The sequence below is a fragment of the Gossypium hirsutum genome, chromosome A04 (assembly GCF_007990345.1).
Source record: "Gossypium hirsutum isolate 1008001.06 chromosome A04, Gossypium_hirsutum_v2.1, whole genome shotgun sequence".
In the NCBI taxonomy this organism is placed as follows: domain Eukaryota; kingdom Viridiplantae; phylum Streptophyta; class Magnoliopsida; order Malvales; family Malvaceae; genus Gossypium; species Gossypium hirsutum.
The window spans coordinates 8,089,835-8,102,967 of record NC_053427.1 but is presented as its reverse complement, the minus strand read 5'-3'; the positions used below and the strand labels follow the sequence as shown (position 1 = coordinate 8,102,967).

Genomic DNA, 13,133 nt, shown 5'->3' with positions numbered 1-13,133 from the left:
CAAAATATTTTTTATTAGAACGGTAAATTACTTTAAAAAAATCACGATAATAATCTAATCAAAATAATTATACTATTAACTATTTAGATTAACAAATAATTATACATGAACCCTTAATTGAATCTATCTTTATGAAGTAGTTAATTTGATTTCAACTATTTTGATCTTAATAATAGTTTTTTCAGTCAAATGAAAAAAAAAACATTGAACAAAAGAAGAGACGAAAGAAAAATTAAAAAGAGAGGATGAACAATTTTTTTAGTTAAGGTTTAGGTTTAAAAATTTTAATTAATTAAAATTTTTAATTAAAAATCTATTTTTATCCCATTTAGAAATTCAAGTTGACACCTAAAATCTAGTTGGACTGTCACGTAAGATTACCTTTAGAGAGATAACGGAACTTAACGGTAGAGTGATCACTTTGTAATAAAATAATAACATAAGTGACTAAAACGTAACAATTCAAATATAAGTGACTAAAATATAGCCTAATGCAAACAAAAATAACTATTTTTTGTAAAATACCTTTTTTATTTTATTTTATCACCACATTAAACAAACAATTGTATTAACTGAATAAAGAATATAATTTAACTTTGTATTGATATTAAATTACACATATTATTTTAAATTAATTATCACATAATTAATCTTACGATTCTAATTGGATATTGGTTTATAATTGGATATTAATAATCAATAAAAATACATTTGTTTAAGGTTAAAATAATATTATCTTATAAATTAAAAACAAACGTTTAATTAGGTACTTCAACATTAAGTAACCTCAATTTCTTTTTCAAAAAATAATTTTAAAATTATTATTATAAGAGAAGAAAAATTCCCCCCGGTCCCCCCAAACAAAAACAAGGAAAATTTCAATCGTCACTTCACATTATTATTATTATTATATAATTCAGGCATTCTCTTCTCTCTCTTCTGTCTCAGAAAAGTATCATTACCAGAGCAAGAACAAAGAGATCATCCAACATTTTACACCTTCACTTCCTCATAGCCATTTTTCAGTAATACTCCTTTACCAGAGACATATAAGTTGGATTTTCTTGATGATATGTTTTTGGGTTCTTGGCGGTGAGTTGGGAGAAAGGGTTTCTCTGATTTTATATTTATGTCAGCTAAAATCTAAAAAAAACAGTAGAACGTTAAAGAATGTCATGTGTAACCCAGAATGGTTGGGATTCTTTGTTATGGTAACGTGTTTACTTTTACAGGCAGAGAAGTAATATAACTTTGTGAGCCATGGAGCCAGTTGACATGGAGGAGGATATTTCTCAACTACACCCTGTTGATCCACTCCCTTTTGCCAGAAGGTGGTTGAGGTTCCTTCTCATTTTTCTTTCCATAGCTTAGCTGATGATATGGGATAAAGTTACTTCATTTTTTTATCTACTATGTCAAAAGCTAATGTAAGAAGTTGCGATGTTTTCTGCATTTGTTTGTTTATGCAACAGCTATCAGCTTGAAGCATTAGAGAAAGCTATCAAGCAGAACACAATAACTTACTTGGAAACTGGATCTGGCAAGACAATGATCGCTATCATGCTTCTCCGCAGCTATGCCTATCTTATTCGCAAGCCCTCACCTTTTTTCGCTGTCTTCTTGGTTCCCCAAGTTGTCCTGGTTAAACAAGTGTGTCAAATAACATATCTTTCTTTTCAATTCATGCCATTATCTATGTTATTTTTAGAAAAAGCTTTTGATTTGTTGTATCTCTTCTGATTTACATAATGATTAGCAAGCTGATGCTGTGGAAATGCATACGGACTTGAATGTTGGAAAGTATTGGGGAGATATGCAGGTTGACTTTTGGGATGGGGAGAAGTGGAAACAAGAAATAGATAAATATGAGGTGGGGTTTTCAATATATATCATTTAGTTGATATGGCGGTGATTCAGAGCAAATACTTATTCATCATGTTGATTATGTATGTGCTATGTGATGTGTGATGTACTGGCTACTTCACTGACATTTTCTTTAATTTGTTTTACATAATGTTTTCTGTTTCTAAATAACTGTCCATTTTTCTTCTTTCTTAGATATGGTACATGCAGTTAGCAATAACATGTATTTATCATTGACAGGTGCTTGTGATGACACCTCAGATTTTACTTGACGGATTGAGGCATAGCTTCTTCAAGATAAACATGATAAAGGTTTTGATAATTGATGAATGCCATCATGCCCGAGGAAAGCACCCTTATGCCTCTATTATGAGAGTTAGTTGTCTTTCTATTCATCTTCCATTAGATTTTTATTTTGTTTACTATAAGCATCATCATGATTCACATCATGTATATATGACTGCTTTGTTGTATGTTTTATCTTATTGATCTTATGATAGTTCTCCACAAAATTTATATGTATGGTAAAATGTGGAAAGCTATGCATTTAACAATGTTTAATTAAATTGTATATATTGACAGCTCACACTTATAGAGTTGTCAAATGTTGTTTTCTATCTTTTACCTTAAGTGTGTTTTACTTCTTCATAGCTATAGCCAGACATTATTTTTATGTTGTCATATTGCTCAACGATTTCTTTTCATTATAGGAATTCTATCATCGCCCGTTAGAAGCTGGTGCATCTAATCTTCCTAGGATTTTTGGGATGACTGCTTCTCCTATAAATTCAAAAGGTGATATTAGCAAGCTTTTAGTTTAGTTATTCGTTATACCTGTTCCTTTTTTTTTTTAATAGTATTTGAATTTTTTTTTCCCTCTCTATTACCTTAGGGGCAAACTCTGCTGATAGCTATTGGCAGAAGATCCATGAATTGGAGACTATTATGAACTCAAAGGTCTTTTTCTGTTTCTGTTCATTTCAGATTTTATGCTTCTGTTGATGATTTGATCTTTTGAGACATAAGTGTGTCATTCAAGGAAGATGACACTTCAATATTTATATGGTATGTTTTCCTCTATTGAAGGTGTATACGTGTGTAAGTGCATCAGTGCTTGCTCAGTTTGTTCCATTTGCGACTCCAAAGTTCAAGTTTTACCAACATATGGCAATTCCAAATGTTTTATATGCACACTTGGTAGAGGAATTGGCTGTTTTGAAAGTAAAGGTGCATATTCTTTGTTGAAATCTTTTGCTATGTCGCCAGTTTAATGTGAGAAATTTCCTCTCTTCTATGAGTGACTTTTTACTAGTTACTAAATTTGAATTTTATTTTGGCTGCTGTATCCATAGTTAAAACAACTTGCACTTAGCATGACATTTTTTTTTTTACTAATTTAGTACTTGGGATGCAAAGAGGAGTGAAAATAGTGTTCTCATGGATTATTATCTATCCTTCTGTGTGTTAGTTGAAATTCGAAGGTGTGAATGTGATTCTTTTGCCCATACTTCAATATGCATTTTTTGTTTCCTAGTAGGATACTGAGTATTGACAATAGATGCCCTGATTTTTAGCATGAATGTTCGTTGGATAATTTGGATCTTGAAGCTTCTGCAGCAGGATCTACAAGAAAGAAACTATCAAAGATACATTCAGCTTTAATACATTGTTTACATGAGCTTGGTGTTTGGTTGGCTCTGAAGGTACCTTTTTAGCCAATTATTTTTGCCAAAGTGCAATATATGTATATCATCAAGTCTGTTCATTTGTAATAGGCTGCAGAGTGCTTTTCATGCTATGAAAGTGAGCTTCTTATGTGGGGGAAATTGGATGTCTTTGGAGAGAAAATTATTAGGAGCTACAGCGTGGATGCTTTTCGTGCAATTGAAACATGCATGCCATCTGGTACTTGTATTTTCCTCTTAGAGTGAGTTAATAATGTGTTGTGTTTATCATTTTTCTTAAATATATTTTGTTTTTTTGTTTCCACAAATAGGTCTGGATTGGACCATAGCTAATGATGTTAAAGGCAGTGTGGCTGCTGGGTTTCTTACCACAAAAGTTTTATGCCTTATTGAATCTTTATTCGAATACAGGTAACATGGTTATTACTGATAATATTTTTATGCGGTGTTCTATCGGTTTACCAAGTGCTAATATAGTATTGCCTCCTTTGAAAGTTATCTTTCTGCTTTCTGATAATTTAAAGTTTATTTTGGGAAGATAGTCAGCTTCATTAATATATTTAATACAACAAAGATTAAAGAATGGTTTGCTGTGTATTTTTCACTCTGTTTGTTAAGCATAAATAACTAAAGGTAATGAGGCCATCAATAGAGATGTATAGAGGATTTTAAGGAATGAATTTGACAAAATTGATCTACAAACCTCTTCATTCCATCGCCCTTGTTTTTGCTTTTCATCATTTGTGACATTTTGTTATGTGCAATAATGCAGGGTGTTGAAGGACATAAGATGTATAATTTTTGTTGAGAGGGTTATAACAGCTGTTGTGCTTCAATCGCTATTCAGAGAATTGCTTCCCAGGTACAGTAATTGGAAGACTAAGTACATTGCGGGAAATAACTCTGGATTGCAGAATCAGACAAGGAAAAAACAAAATGAAATTGTAGAAGAATTCCGCAAAGGCATGGTATGTCACGTACAATAGATAAATAATGTATCTGTTATCCACTGCATTCGAATGATGGTATTCCATTCCTGCAGGTTAATATAATCGTTGCAACTTCAATTCTTGAAGAAGGCTTGGATGTTCAATCATGCAACCTAATTATCAGATTTGATCCTTCACCAACAATTTGTAGTTTCATACAGTCTCAAGGACGTGCTAGAATGCAGAACTCAGATTATCTATTAATGCTGAAGAGGTAATAATCTATATTTCTAATCCTTGCCAAATATTATTTCTCAAGTTTTAAAAATCTTTATTACTAGTGCTGCCACAGATCACTTTTTTTCCTTTTTCTTTTTATATATAAGGTTACCATTAAAACACCTTCAAAAGTATTATGCAATCACCTTTGGTAAAAAGCATTTGGAATCCTATTAATTTGCTTGATTTTTATACTTCTGAGAGCCTTAACAGTGCTCTGGTTTGGTTATTGTAGCGGGGATTTTTCTACACATTCTCGACTGAAGAACTATCTTACTAGTGGAGATGTAATGAGAAAGGAATCTTTATGCCATGCATCATATCCTTGTTCTCCTCTTAGTGAGGGCTTAGATGATGAAGAGTTTTACCATGTTGTGAGTACAGGGGCAAGTATGACTCTTAGTTCTAGTGTTGGTCTAATGTACTTCTATTGCTCACGTCTCCCTGCAGATGGGTTAGTGATTATTAATATTGGTTGTTGCACATTCTGTTAATATTTAATGACTTACTTCTTCCTTTTTATTTAGTTAGGGAGTTATTCATGGCTTAATAGTTTTTACTTCTTTCTTGTATTTTTTTTGTTCTCTCTAGGTATTTTAAACCTATTCCGAGGTGTGTTATAGACAAGCAAATGGGGCTTTGCAACCTCCTTCTACCCAAGAGTTGCCCTATACAAACTGTTTGTGTTCAGGGTGATATAAAAAACATAAAGAAAAAAGCATGCTTTGAAGCATGCAAGAAACTCCATCAAATTGGTGCTTTAACAGACAATCTTGTTCCTGATATTGTTTTTGAAGAACATGATGTGGAAGAAATTGGTAATAATAATGCATGTCCTTATTTTCTTTATCTCCAATAATTAATGTATGTAATTTCAAGATATATAAAGTTGTTAGAAGAAGTATCTGATTTTCCTTTATTTTATTTAATTATTTGATTTGTAGAAAAGGAGCCCTATAATGATGATCAACCTATTTTCTTTCCAACTGAACTAGTGAATAAGGGTTCACTGGACTCCATGACAAAGTACTACTGCTACTTAATGGAGTTGAAGCAGAACTTTGATTATGAGGTTCCTGTTCATAACATCATGCTTCTTGTCAGGAATCAGTTTGACATGGATGAAAAAAGTGTGAATATTGAGTTAGAAGTTGACAGGGGCACATTAACAGTTAGCATGAAATATATTGGACTAATACGTCTTAATTCTGACCAGGTACTATATATTTTTTAAATTTTATTATTGTTCTAGGGTGATAAGAATAGAAAATATATTGTAATGTGTTCATAGTGAATATTGAGTTAGAAGTTGACAGGGGCACATTAACAGTTAACATGAAATATATTGGACTAATACGTCTTAATTCTGACCAGGTACTATATATTTTTTAAATTTTATTATTGTTCTAGGGTGATAAGAATAGAAAATATATTGTAATGTGTTCATATTTTAACATTTTATCCTCTGTGCGCTTTTTCCATTTTGGTAGGTTATCTTATGTAGAAGGTTTCAGCTTGCAGTTTTTCAAGTACTTATGGATCGTAAAGCTGAAAAGTTGGCAGAGGTGTTATGTGACCATACCTTGGGGAATAATTCTGAAATTGATTATCTACTCCTCCCATCAAATTATGTGGGCCAGAGTCCTCTGATTGATTGGTTGTCAGTTACTTCTGTCACATTTTCTTATGAAAAGGCCTGCAAGAATCATGTGAACTGCAATGCTGGTATGATACAGATCAAAAGCGGTCTGGTGTGCACTTGCATGATCCAAAATTCGTTGGTCTCTACTCCTCATAATGGTCATGCTTATATTATCAGTGGTCTTTTAACTAATATAAATGCAAATTCACTTTTGAGGTTGAGTGATGGACGCTTAATGACTTACAAGGAGTATTATGAACAACGGTAAGCATTTCTTTAGTAATTTTCCAAAGAATTAATGTGGATATGTGATGCTTATATTTCTGGATATTAACTCTATTCTCATGTGACATTACAGCCACGGTATCAATTTATGTTATAGTCAAGTCTCTTTCCTTGCTGGGCAACATATTTTTCCCGTGCAGAATCACATTCAAAGGTGCAGAAAACAGAAAGAGAAAGGCATGTTGTCTCTTATCATCTTCCCTTTTTGAGATTAGTAAGGATAGGTTTAGATGATCTTTGTAATTGAATTCAACTGTTAAGAACAAATTTTCATACTGGAAGATTTTTATAGAGAAACTAAGATTTTCGTAATATCTGGTACAAAATCGGTTTTGTCTAAGTTTTCATACCGGTTCAGTTTATTTTAATATTAATTTTTTTATTCATGTTGCAGAATCAAGTAACGCATTGGTAGAATTGCCTCCTGAGCTTTGTTGTGTAGTAATGTCTCCCATATCGATTAGCACATTTTATTCTTTCACATTTCTTCCATCAATCATGCATCGACTCGAGTCTTTGCTCCTTGCTACCAGCTTGAAAAAGATGCATTTGGATCATTGCGTGCAAAATGTTGCCATTCCAACTATGAAGGTGAGCTAGCATACTTTTGAATTCCTCTTTTCAGAGCCACCTATGCTTTATAGAAATATGTATTACATCTTAAAATTATCTGCTGAAGTATTATTGAGAAAACAAACAGTATGTATCACATCCTTGTGATATGTACTGTTAAGTGTTGCATTTTATATGTTTGTGTTTGACTTGGCTCAACCATGCTTGGTAGGTTTTGGAGGCAATTACTACCAAAAAGTGCCTAGAAAACTTTCATTTGGAATCACTAGAGACTCTTGGTGACTCTTTCTTGAAGTATGCTGTTTGTCAACAGCTTTTCAAAAAATATCCAAATCATCACGAGGGCCTTCTTAGTATTAGGAAGGAAAAAATTATTTCAAATACAGCTCTGTCCATGCTAGGATGTGACAAGAAACTTCCGGTAAGTTGTCTTCTAGATATTTATTTAATTTATCCAATTGTGTTGTTATATAGTCAGTTCTCTCTTTAATATGCTTTGGAAACTGCAGGGGTTTATCCGTGATGAGCCTTTCGATCCCAAAGATTGGATGATTCCTGGTTATAATTGTGGAAGTTACTCATTAAATGAGGAAACACTGTGTAAAGCAAAAAAAATATATGTTAGAGGGAGAAGAAAGCTAAAGTTTAAGAAGGTTGCTGATGCTGTTGAGGCACTTATTGGTGCTTACCTTAGCACAGGAGGCGAAGCAGCTGGATTACTATTTTTGGATTGGCTCGGTATAAGTATTGATTTCACAAATATACCATATGAAAGACATTTTAAAGTTCGGGCCGAGAAGTTTGTTAATGTCCGGCACTTTGAGTCCCTTCTACACTATTCATTCCAAGACCCTTCTTTGTTGGTGGAAGCATTAACCCATGGTTCTTATATGCTTGCTGAAATTCCAGGATGTTATCAGGTCATAATCTGCCATACGAATGACACATTAATTTTTTCATCTGTATCTTAAATGTCTTATAATCATGGGTTCCGTTTTCTCTTTCAAGTTTAAATTGACGATAATTAATACTTTTTCCTTGCAGCGGTTGGAATTTCTAGGGGACTCCGTTTTAGATTATCTTATTACTCTGCATTTATATAATAAATATCCTGGGATCACGCCAAAATTATTAACGGATCTTAGGTCAGCATCTGTTAACAACAATTGCTATGCATTATCAGCTGTAAAGGCTGGATTTCATAAGCACATTCTCCAAAGTTCACAGAAGCTTTACAAGGATATAAAAGAAACCGTCGAAAGTTTTCAGGAATTATCATTGGAATACACTTTCGGCTGGGAATCTGAAAAATCTTTCCCCCAGGTTTGCATTAGATTACGATTACCACTCTTGACTTGATTATTTACATAGCAATGCTTGCTTATCAGAGTTTTCTCCTTATTATGTGAAGCAGTGTAGAGTAATGGGTTCTTAAAAGCGTTATTTTTATCACCATTGGTCTCGCTTAGAGCATAAATCATTGTTGTGAATGTTTCTTAAAGGATCTTATTATGACAGGTACTTGCTGACGTGATGGAGTCACTTGCTGGAGCTATTTTTGTTGATTCAGGATACAATAAGGAAATCGTATTCCAGAGTATAAGGCCACTGTTGGAGCCCATGATTACTCTGGAGACTATGACGGTTCAACCTGTCAAAGAGCTATATGAGCTCTGTCAAAAGGAGCATTATGACCTAAGAAAACCCATTGTTTCACATGAGGATGGCATTTCTTCTATTACGATAGAGGTTGAAGCAAATGGGAAGGTATTCAAGCACACATCCACAGCTTGTGATAAGGAGATGGCCAAGAAACTGGCTTCCAAAGAAGTTTTGAAGTCTCTAAAGGGAGCCAATTTTAGCTAGATTTTGCATTTGACCCGAGCGGAGATCAAACATCTATTACATTGCAGTAGCTTTAGCAAAGCTTGAAAAACATAGGGGACTCGACTTGCAGAAGAGTATTTGGGTTACCTTCCTCAACCAGGGTACCTTGATTGAGAACAAATACTTTGTCCACATTCAAACTGTTCAAATAGAGTGTGCGATTGTGATCACTGTCATTCCTCAAGGAAAATTTTGATCCTTTATGGGTGAAGGGCTTCATAAATACATACTTTTTTTCAAGTTTAGCAATAAACTTCAATTGTCACTGACTGCTCATACTTGTTTGACAAACCCTTTGCAGGGGACAAATGATGACATGATTGGTCTCATGGGAAGAGATTATGGGCACATTTCCCCGAGTACATTAAGTATGTACGCAAATTCATAAGCTTGATGGAGAGGATTTTGATTTCGAAACCTGCTAAAGAACTTACTTCTACTAAATGTTGAAATGTTGAAATATGTATATATTTTAAATTTATTTAGGTAAATAAATTTTATTTAGATAAATAAGTTTTATTCATATTCTAAGAATATTTTATTTTATCTTTTACTTTAGTAGTTTATTAGAAGGGAATTATTTTCCCAATGAGGTTTATGACACTTTTCTCTATTAAGTTAGTTTTTTAGTTAATAAATATAGAACGGTTTTATTAAAAGTTCTCTTAAAAACTTTCATGGCATCTGAGTTAGGTTAAATCTCTAGTAACATTATGATTAAAATAACCTTCACTGGAGATAAGTGATCTAACAATCAAATAGAGGAAGAAAGTCTTATTGTTGAAACAACTACTGAGAGTATAGTGCTTCAAGGGACAGAGGCGTCTTATCTTTTTTTTTTCAGTTGATATCTCACAAGTTGAATGGCAAGAATTATCTAAAATGGTCGCAGTTCGTAAAATTAGCAATTGATGGGCATGGCAAGCTAGGTTATTTAATCGGAGAAGTCAAGCAACTACAGGTGGGGATCCAATGATGAGCAAGTGGAGGTTAGAAAATTTTATGGTAATTGCGTGGTTTATTAATTCCATGGAAGCATCCGTAGGTAAACCTTTTCTTTTTCTTCCAACTGCTAAAGATGTTTGGGACGCTGTGAAAGACACCTATTCAGATTTAGAAAATGCTTAACAGATCTGAGTTAAAAATAAAAATTTGGAAAGTTAGGCAAGGGGAAAAGGAAGTTACTTTTTATTATAACGAGATGATGTCTCTTTGGCAAGAATTGGATCAATGTTGTAATGATGAATGAGAGTGTCCCGGAGACGGTGTAAAAGCTATGAAAAAAAAGAAGAGAACGAACGAGCTTATTTGTTTCTAGCTGGTTTAAATAAAGAATTTGATGAAGTGAGATCTCAGATTTTAGGAAAGAAAATCGCTTCCAAAACTTCGTGAGATTTTTTCTGATGTTAAAAGAGAGGAGACAAGGAGAAAAGTAATGTTAAGGCCAGAGTTTGAAGTTAATGATGATAATTCTGCTTTTGTAACTATCAAAAATAATGATGATAGTGAAAAAAAGAAAAAAAAACCTTGTTGCAATCACTGCAAAAAAATATTGGCACACTCGAGAAACGTGTTGGAAGCTCTATAAGAAACTGACAAATGGAAGAAAAAAGAGTGGCAATGGTTGTGGTTCACAATTAGAGGATAGCAGAGCTTTCCAAACAACTAATGGAAATTATGAGTGGCACACTCGAGAAACGTGTTGGAAGCTCTATAAGAAACTGACAAATGGAAGAAAAAAGAGTGATAATGGTTGTGGTTCACAATTAGGGGATAGCAGAGCTTTCCAAACAACTAATGGAAATTATGAGGGCCAAAGTTCCCTAGAAGGGTCTTCATTCACTAAGGAACAATTAGAGCATCTACACAAGCTTTTCCCATCACCACAGTTTCGGATGAATTCTTCTATTCCTAGCTCATCAAATAATCCTTCTTCCTTTTTTGCCCAATCAGGTACTAATTTTTCTTTTTTTCAGTGTCAAGCCTTGTAAAACAAACATGTGGATCGTTGATTCTGGTGCAGTGATCACATGACTAGTAATCATTTTCTGCGCAGGAAACAAAAAGATCAAAGTGGCAGATAGGTCTTTCTCAACAATAGCCGGGAAATGCACTGTTAAAATTTCATCTTTCTTTGTTTTACATGATGTTTTACATGTGCCAAATCTAGCTTGTAATCTCATATCGATCAGTAAATTATCCTAGTACTCGAATTGCCATGTTGTATTTGACTCCTCTATGTGTAAATTTTAGAACATGGTCTCAGGGAGGATGATTGGTAATGCTAAAAAATTTGGTGGAATTTACTTTCTTGACGACGACCATCTAAGTCAACCAACAACCATTTTATGTTTAAGTTCTGTTTCTGATTTTGATAAGGTTATGATTTGGCATTATAGGCTTGGACATCCTAATTTTTACTATTTAAGTTATTTGTTACCTAATCTATTTAAAAATAAAAGTCTTTCATATCACTGTGAATTTTGTGAATTGGCTAAACATCATCGATCATTCTTTCCACCTCAAATATATAAAGCCTCCAAACATTTTTTGTTAATTCATAGTGATGTTTGGGGACCTTCAAGAGTCAAGTTTTTTAGGAAAACGTTGGTTTGTCACATTTATTGATGATCATACTCGTATTTGTTGGGTATTTTTATTAAAAGATAAGTCTGAAGTTAAAAATGTGTTTCAGCCTTTTTATGCTATGGTGAAAACACAATTTGGTGTGAAAATAGGAGTATTTCGGAGTGACAATGGTGGGGATTTTTTAGTGACCAATTAGGTGTTTTCTTAACCAAACATGGAATAGTCCACCAAAGTTCTTGTACAAATACACCACAACAAAATGAGATTACAGAAAGAAAAAATTGACATCTTTTGGAAGTAACTAAAGCCTTGATGTTCACTAGTCAGGTACCACGTTATATTTGGGGTGAAGCCTTATTAACAACTACATATCTTATTAAGTCATTTTCGTCTCTTTAAAGATAATTTTCCTAACTCTAAATTGATCACAGATTTATCCCTCTGAGTTTTTGGGTGTGATGTTTTTGTTCATTTTCACAACCAAGGTAAACTAGATCCTAGAGAAAAAAAATGTGCCTTTGTTGGCTATGCTTCTAATAAAAAGGGTTACAAATGTTATGATCCAATTGATAGGAAGACTATTGTTACCATGGATGTCACATTTGTTGAAACGCAACCTTATTTTGATTCTAATATTCAAGGAGGGAATTATAGTAAGGAAGATTCTATAATTGATCAAGAAAAGACTAGAAATATACAACATAGGGATTCTAATAAATGGGAAGGCGAATTTATAATTAACATAGAAATTAATGATGTTAATGTTAATAAAAAGGAATATGAAAGTGTAAACTCTGATAATGAGAATAAAGAACAAACAAAGGAGTTAATTGTTTACTCAAGTAGAAATCGAAATTAAGAAAGTGGAATTCACCAGATTCATCACCAAGAATCTGACCCGCAAGGTCTTGTCAAAAGTCTAGGTAAAGCTCATAATCTAGCCAATGAATTTTCTGATTTAGATATTCCAATTGCTAAAAGAAAAAGTGTTAGATATATTGTCAAATATCCCATGTCTAACTTTGTATCCTATAAAGCCTTGTCTTCGACATTCTCAACCTTTGTTTCGTGTCTCGATATTGTAAAAATACCCAAAAATGTGAAAGATACTTTACAGGTTCCTGAGTGGAAGGAGAATATTTTAGAGTAGATGTGCGCTCTTGAAAAAACAGGTACATGAGAAATAATGGAATTACCTGTAGGGAAAAAAAGTAGGCTGTAAATGGGTGTTCACAACCAAATTCAAACTAGATGGATCTTTAGATAGGTACAAAGCCCAGTTTGTGGCTAAAGGGTACACTCAAACATACAAGATAGATTATCTTGAAACATTTGCTCTAGTAGCCCAATTAAATTCTGTTAGAGTTCTTTTATCAATTGTTGTTAATCTTGATTGGTCTT

The 13,133-nt window shown here is 33.3% G+C and overlaps 2 protein-coding genes across 4 annotated transcripts; both read left to right on the top strand.

Moving 5' to 3' along the window:
* Positions 1-858: 858 nt before the first annotated feature.
* LOC107948747 (endoribonuclease Dicer homolog 2) lies at positions 859-11,097 on the top strand. 3 transcript variants are annotated; one of them, XR_005925451.1, is made up of 24 exons: positions 898-1,092; positions 1,233-1,331; positions 1,473-1,650; positions 1,757-1,870; positions 2,104-2,238; positions 2,574-2,658; positions 2,756-2,820; positions 2,950-3,090; positions 3,438-3,566; positions 3,639-3,768; positions 3,860-3,959; positions 4,321-4,516; positions 4,591-4,751; positions 4,992-5,210; positions 5,348-5,574; positions 5,701-5,972; positions 6,247-6,662; positions 6,757-6,860; positions 7,078-7,274; positions 7,468-7,677; positions 7,766-8,176; positions 8,301-8,579; positions 8,775-9,244; positions 9,445-11,097. XR_005925451.1 is itself a non-coding variant. In XM_016883384.2 (23 exons), exons 2-23 carry the CDS (start codon positions 1,261-1,263, stop codon positions 9,120-9,122), a joined length of 4,188 nt encoding a protein of 1,395 aa, XP_016738873.2. In that variant the 5' UTR covers positions 859-1,092; positions 1,233-1,260; the 3' UTR covers positions 9,123-11,097. The 3 variants fall into 3 exon arrangements, 1 of the variants encoding a protein (XP_016738873.2); XR_005925452.1 differs by having other exon boundaries at positions 8,775-9,349; XM_016883384.2 differs by having other exon boundaries at positions 859-1,092; positions 8,775-11,097.
* LOC107948749 (uncharacterized) lies at positions 10,640-11,445 on the top strand. The gene is made up of 2 exons (XM_016883386.2): positions 10,640-11,096; positions 11,200-11,445. The coding sequence occupies exons 1-2, from the start codon at positions 10,640-10,642 to the stop codon at positions 11,346-11,348; spliced, it is 606 nt and encodes a 201-aa protein (XP_016738875.1). The 3' UTR covers positions 11,349-11,445.
* The last annotated feature ends 1,688 nt before the right edge of the window (positions 11,446-13,133 follow it).

Bases quoted from the DNA above. Each gene is read 5' to 3' on its own strand.
- LOC107948747 (XM_016883384.2), top strand. From the start codon at position 1,261: ATGGAGCCAGTTGACATGGAGGAGGATATTTCTCAACTACACCCTGTT. The intron at 6,663-6,756 runs GTAAGCATTTCT...GTGACATTACAG, and splicing joins AAGGAGTATTATGAACAACG to CCACGGTATCAATTTATGTT. The intron at 8,177-8,300 runs GTCATAATCTGC...TTTTCCTTGCAG, and splicing joins AAATTCCAGGATGTTATCAG to CGGTTGGAATTTCTAGGGGA.
- LOC107948749 (XM_016883386.2), top strand. From the start codon at position 10,640: ATGATGATAGTGAAAAAAAGAAAAAAAAACCTTGTTGCAATCACTGCA. The intron at 11,097-11,199 runs GTACTAATTTTT...TTTTCTGCGCAG, and splicing joins TTCCTTTTTTGCCCAATCAG to GAAACAAAAAGATCAAAGTG.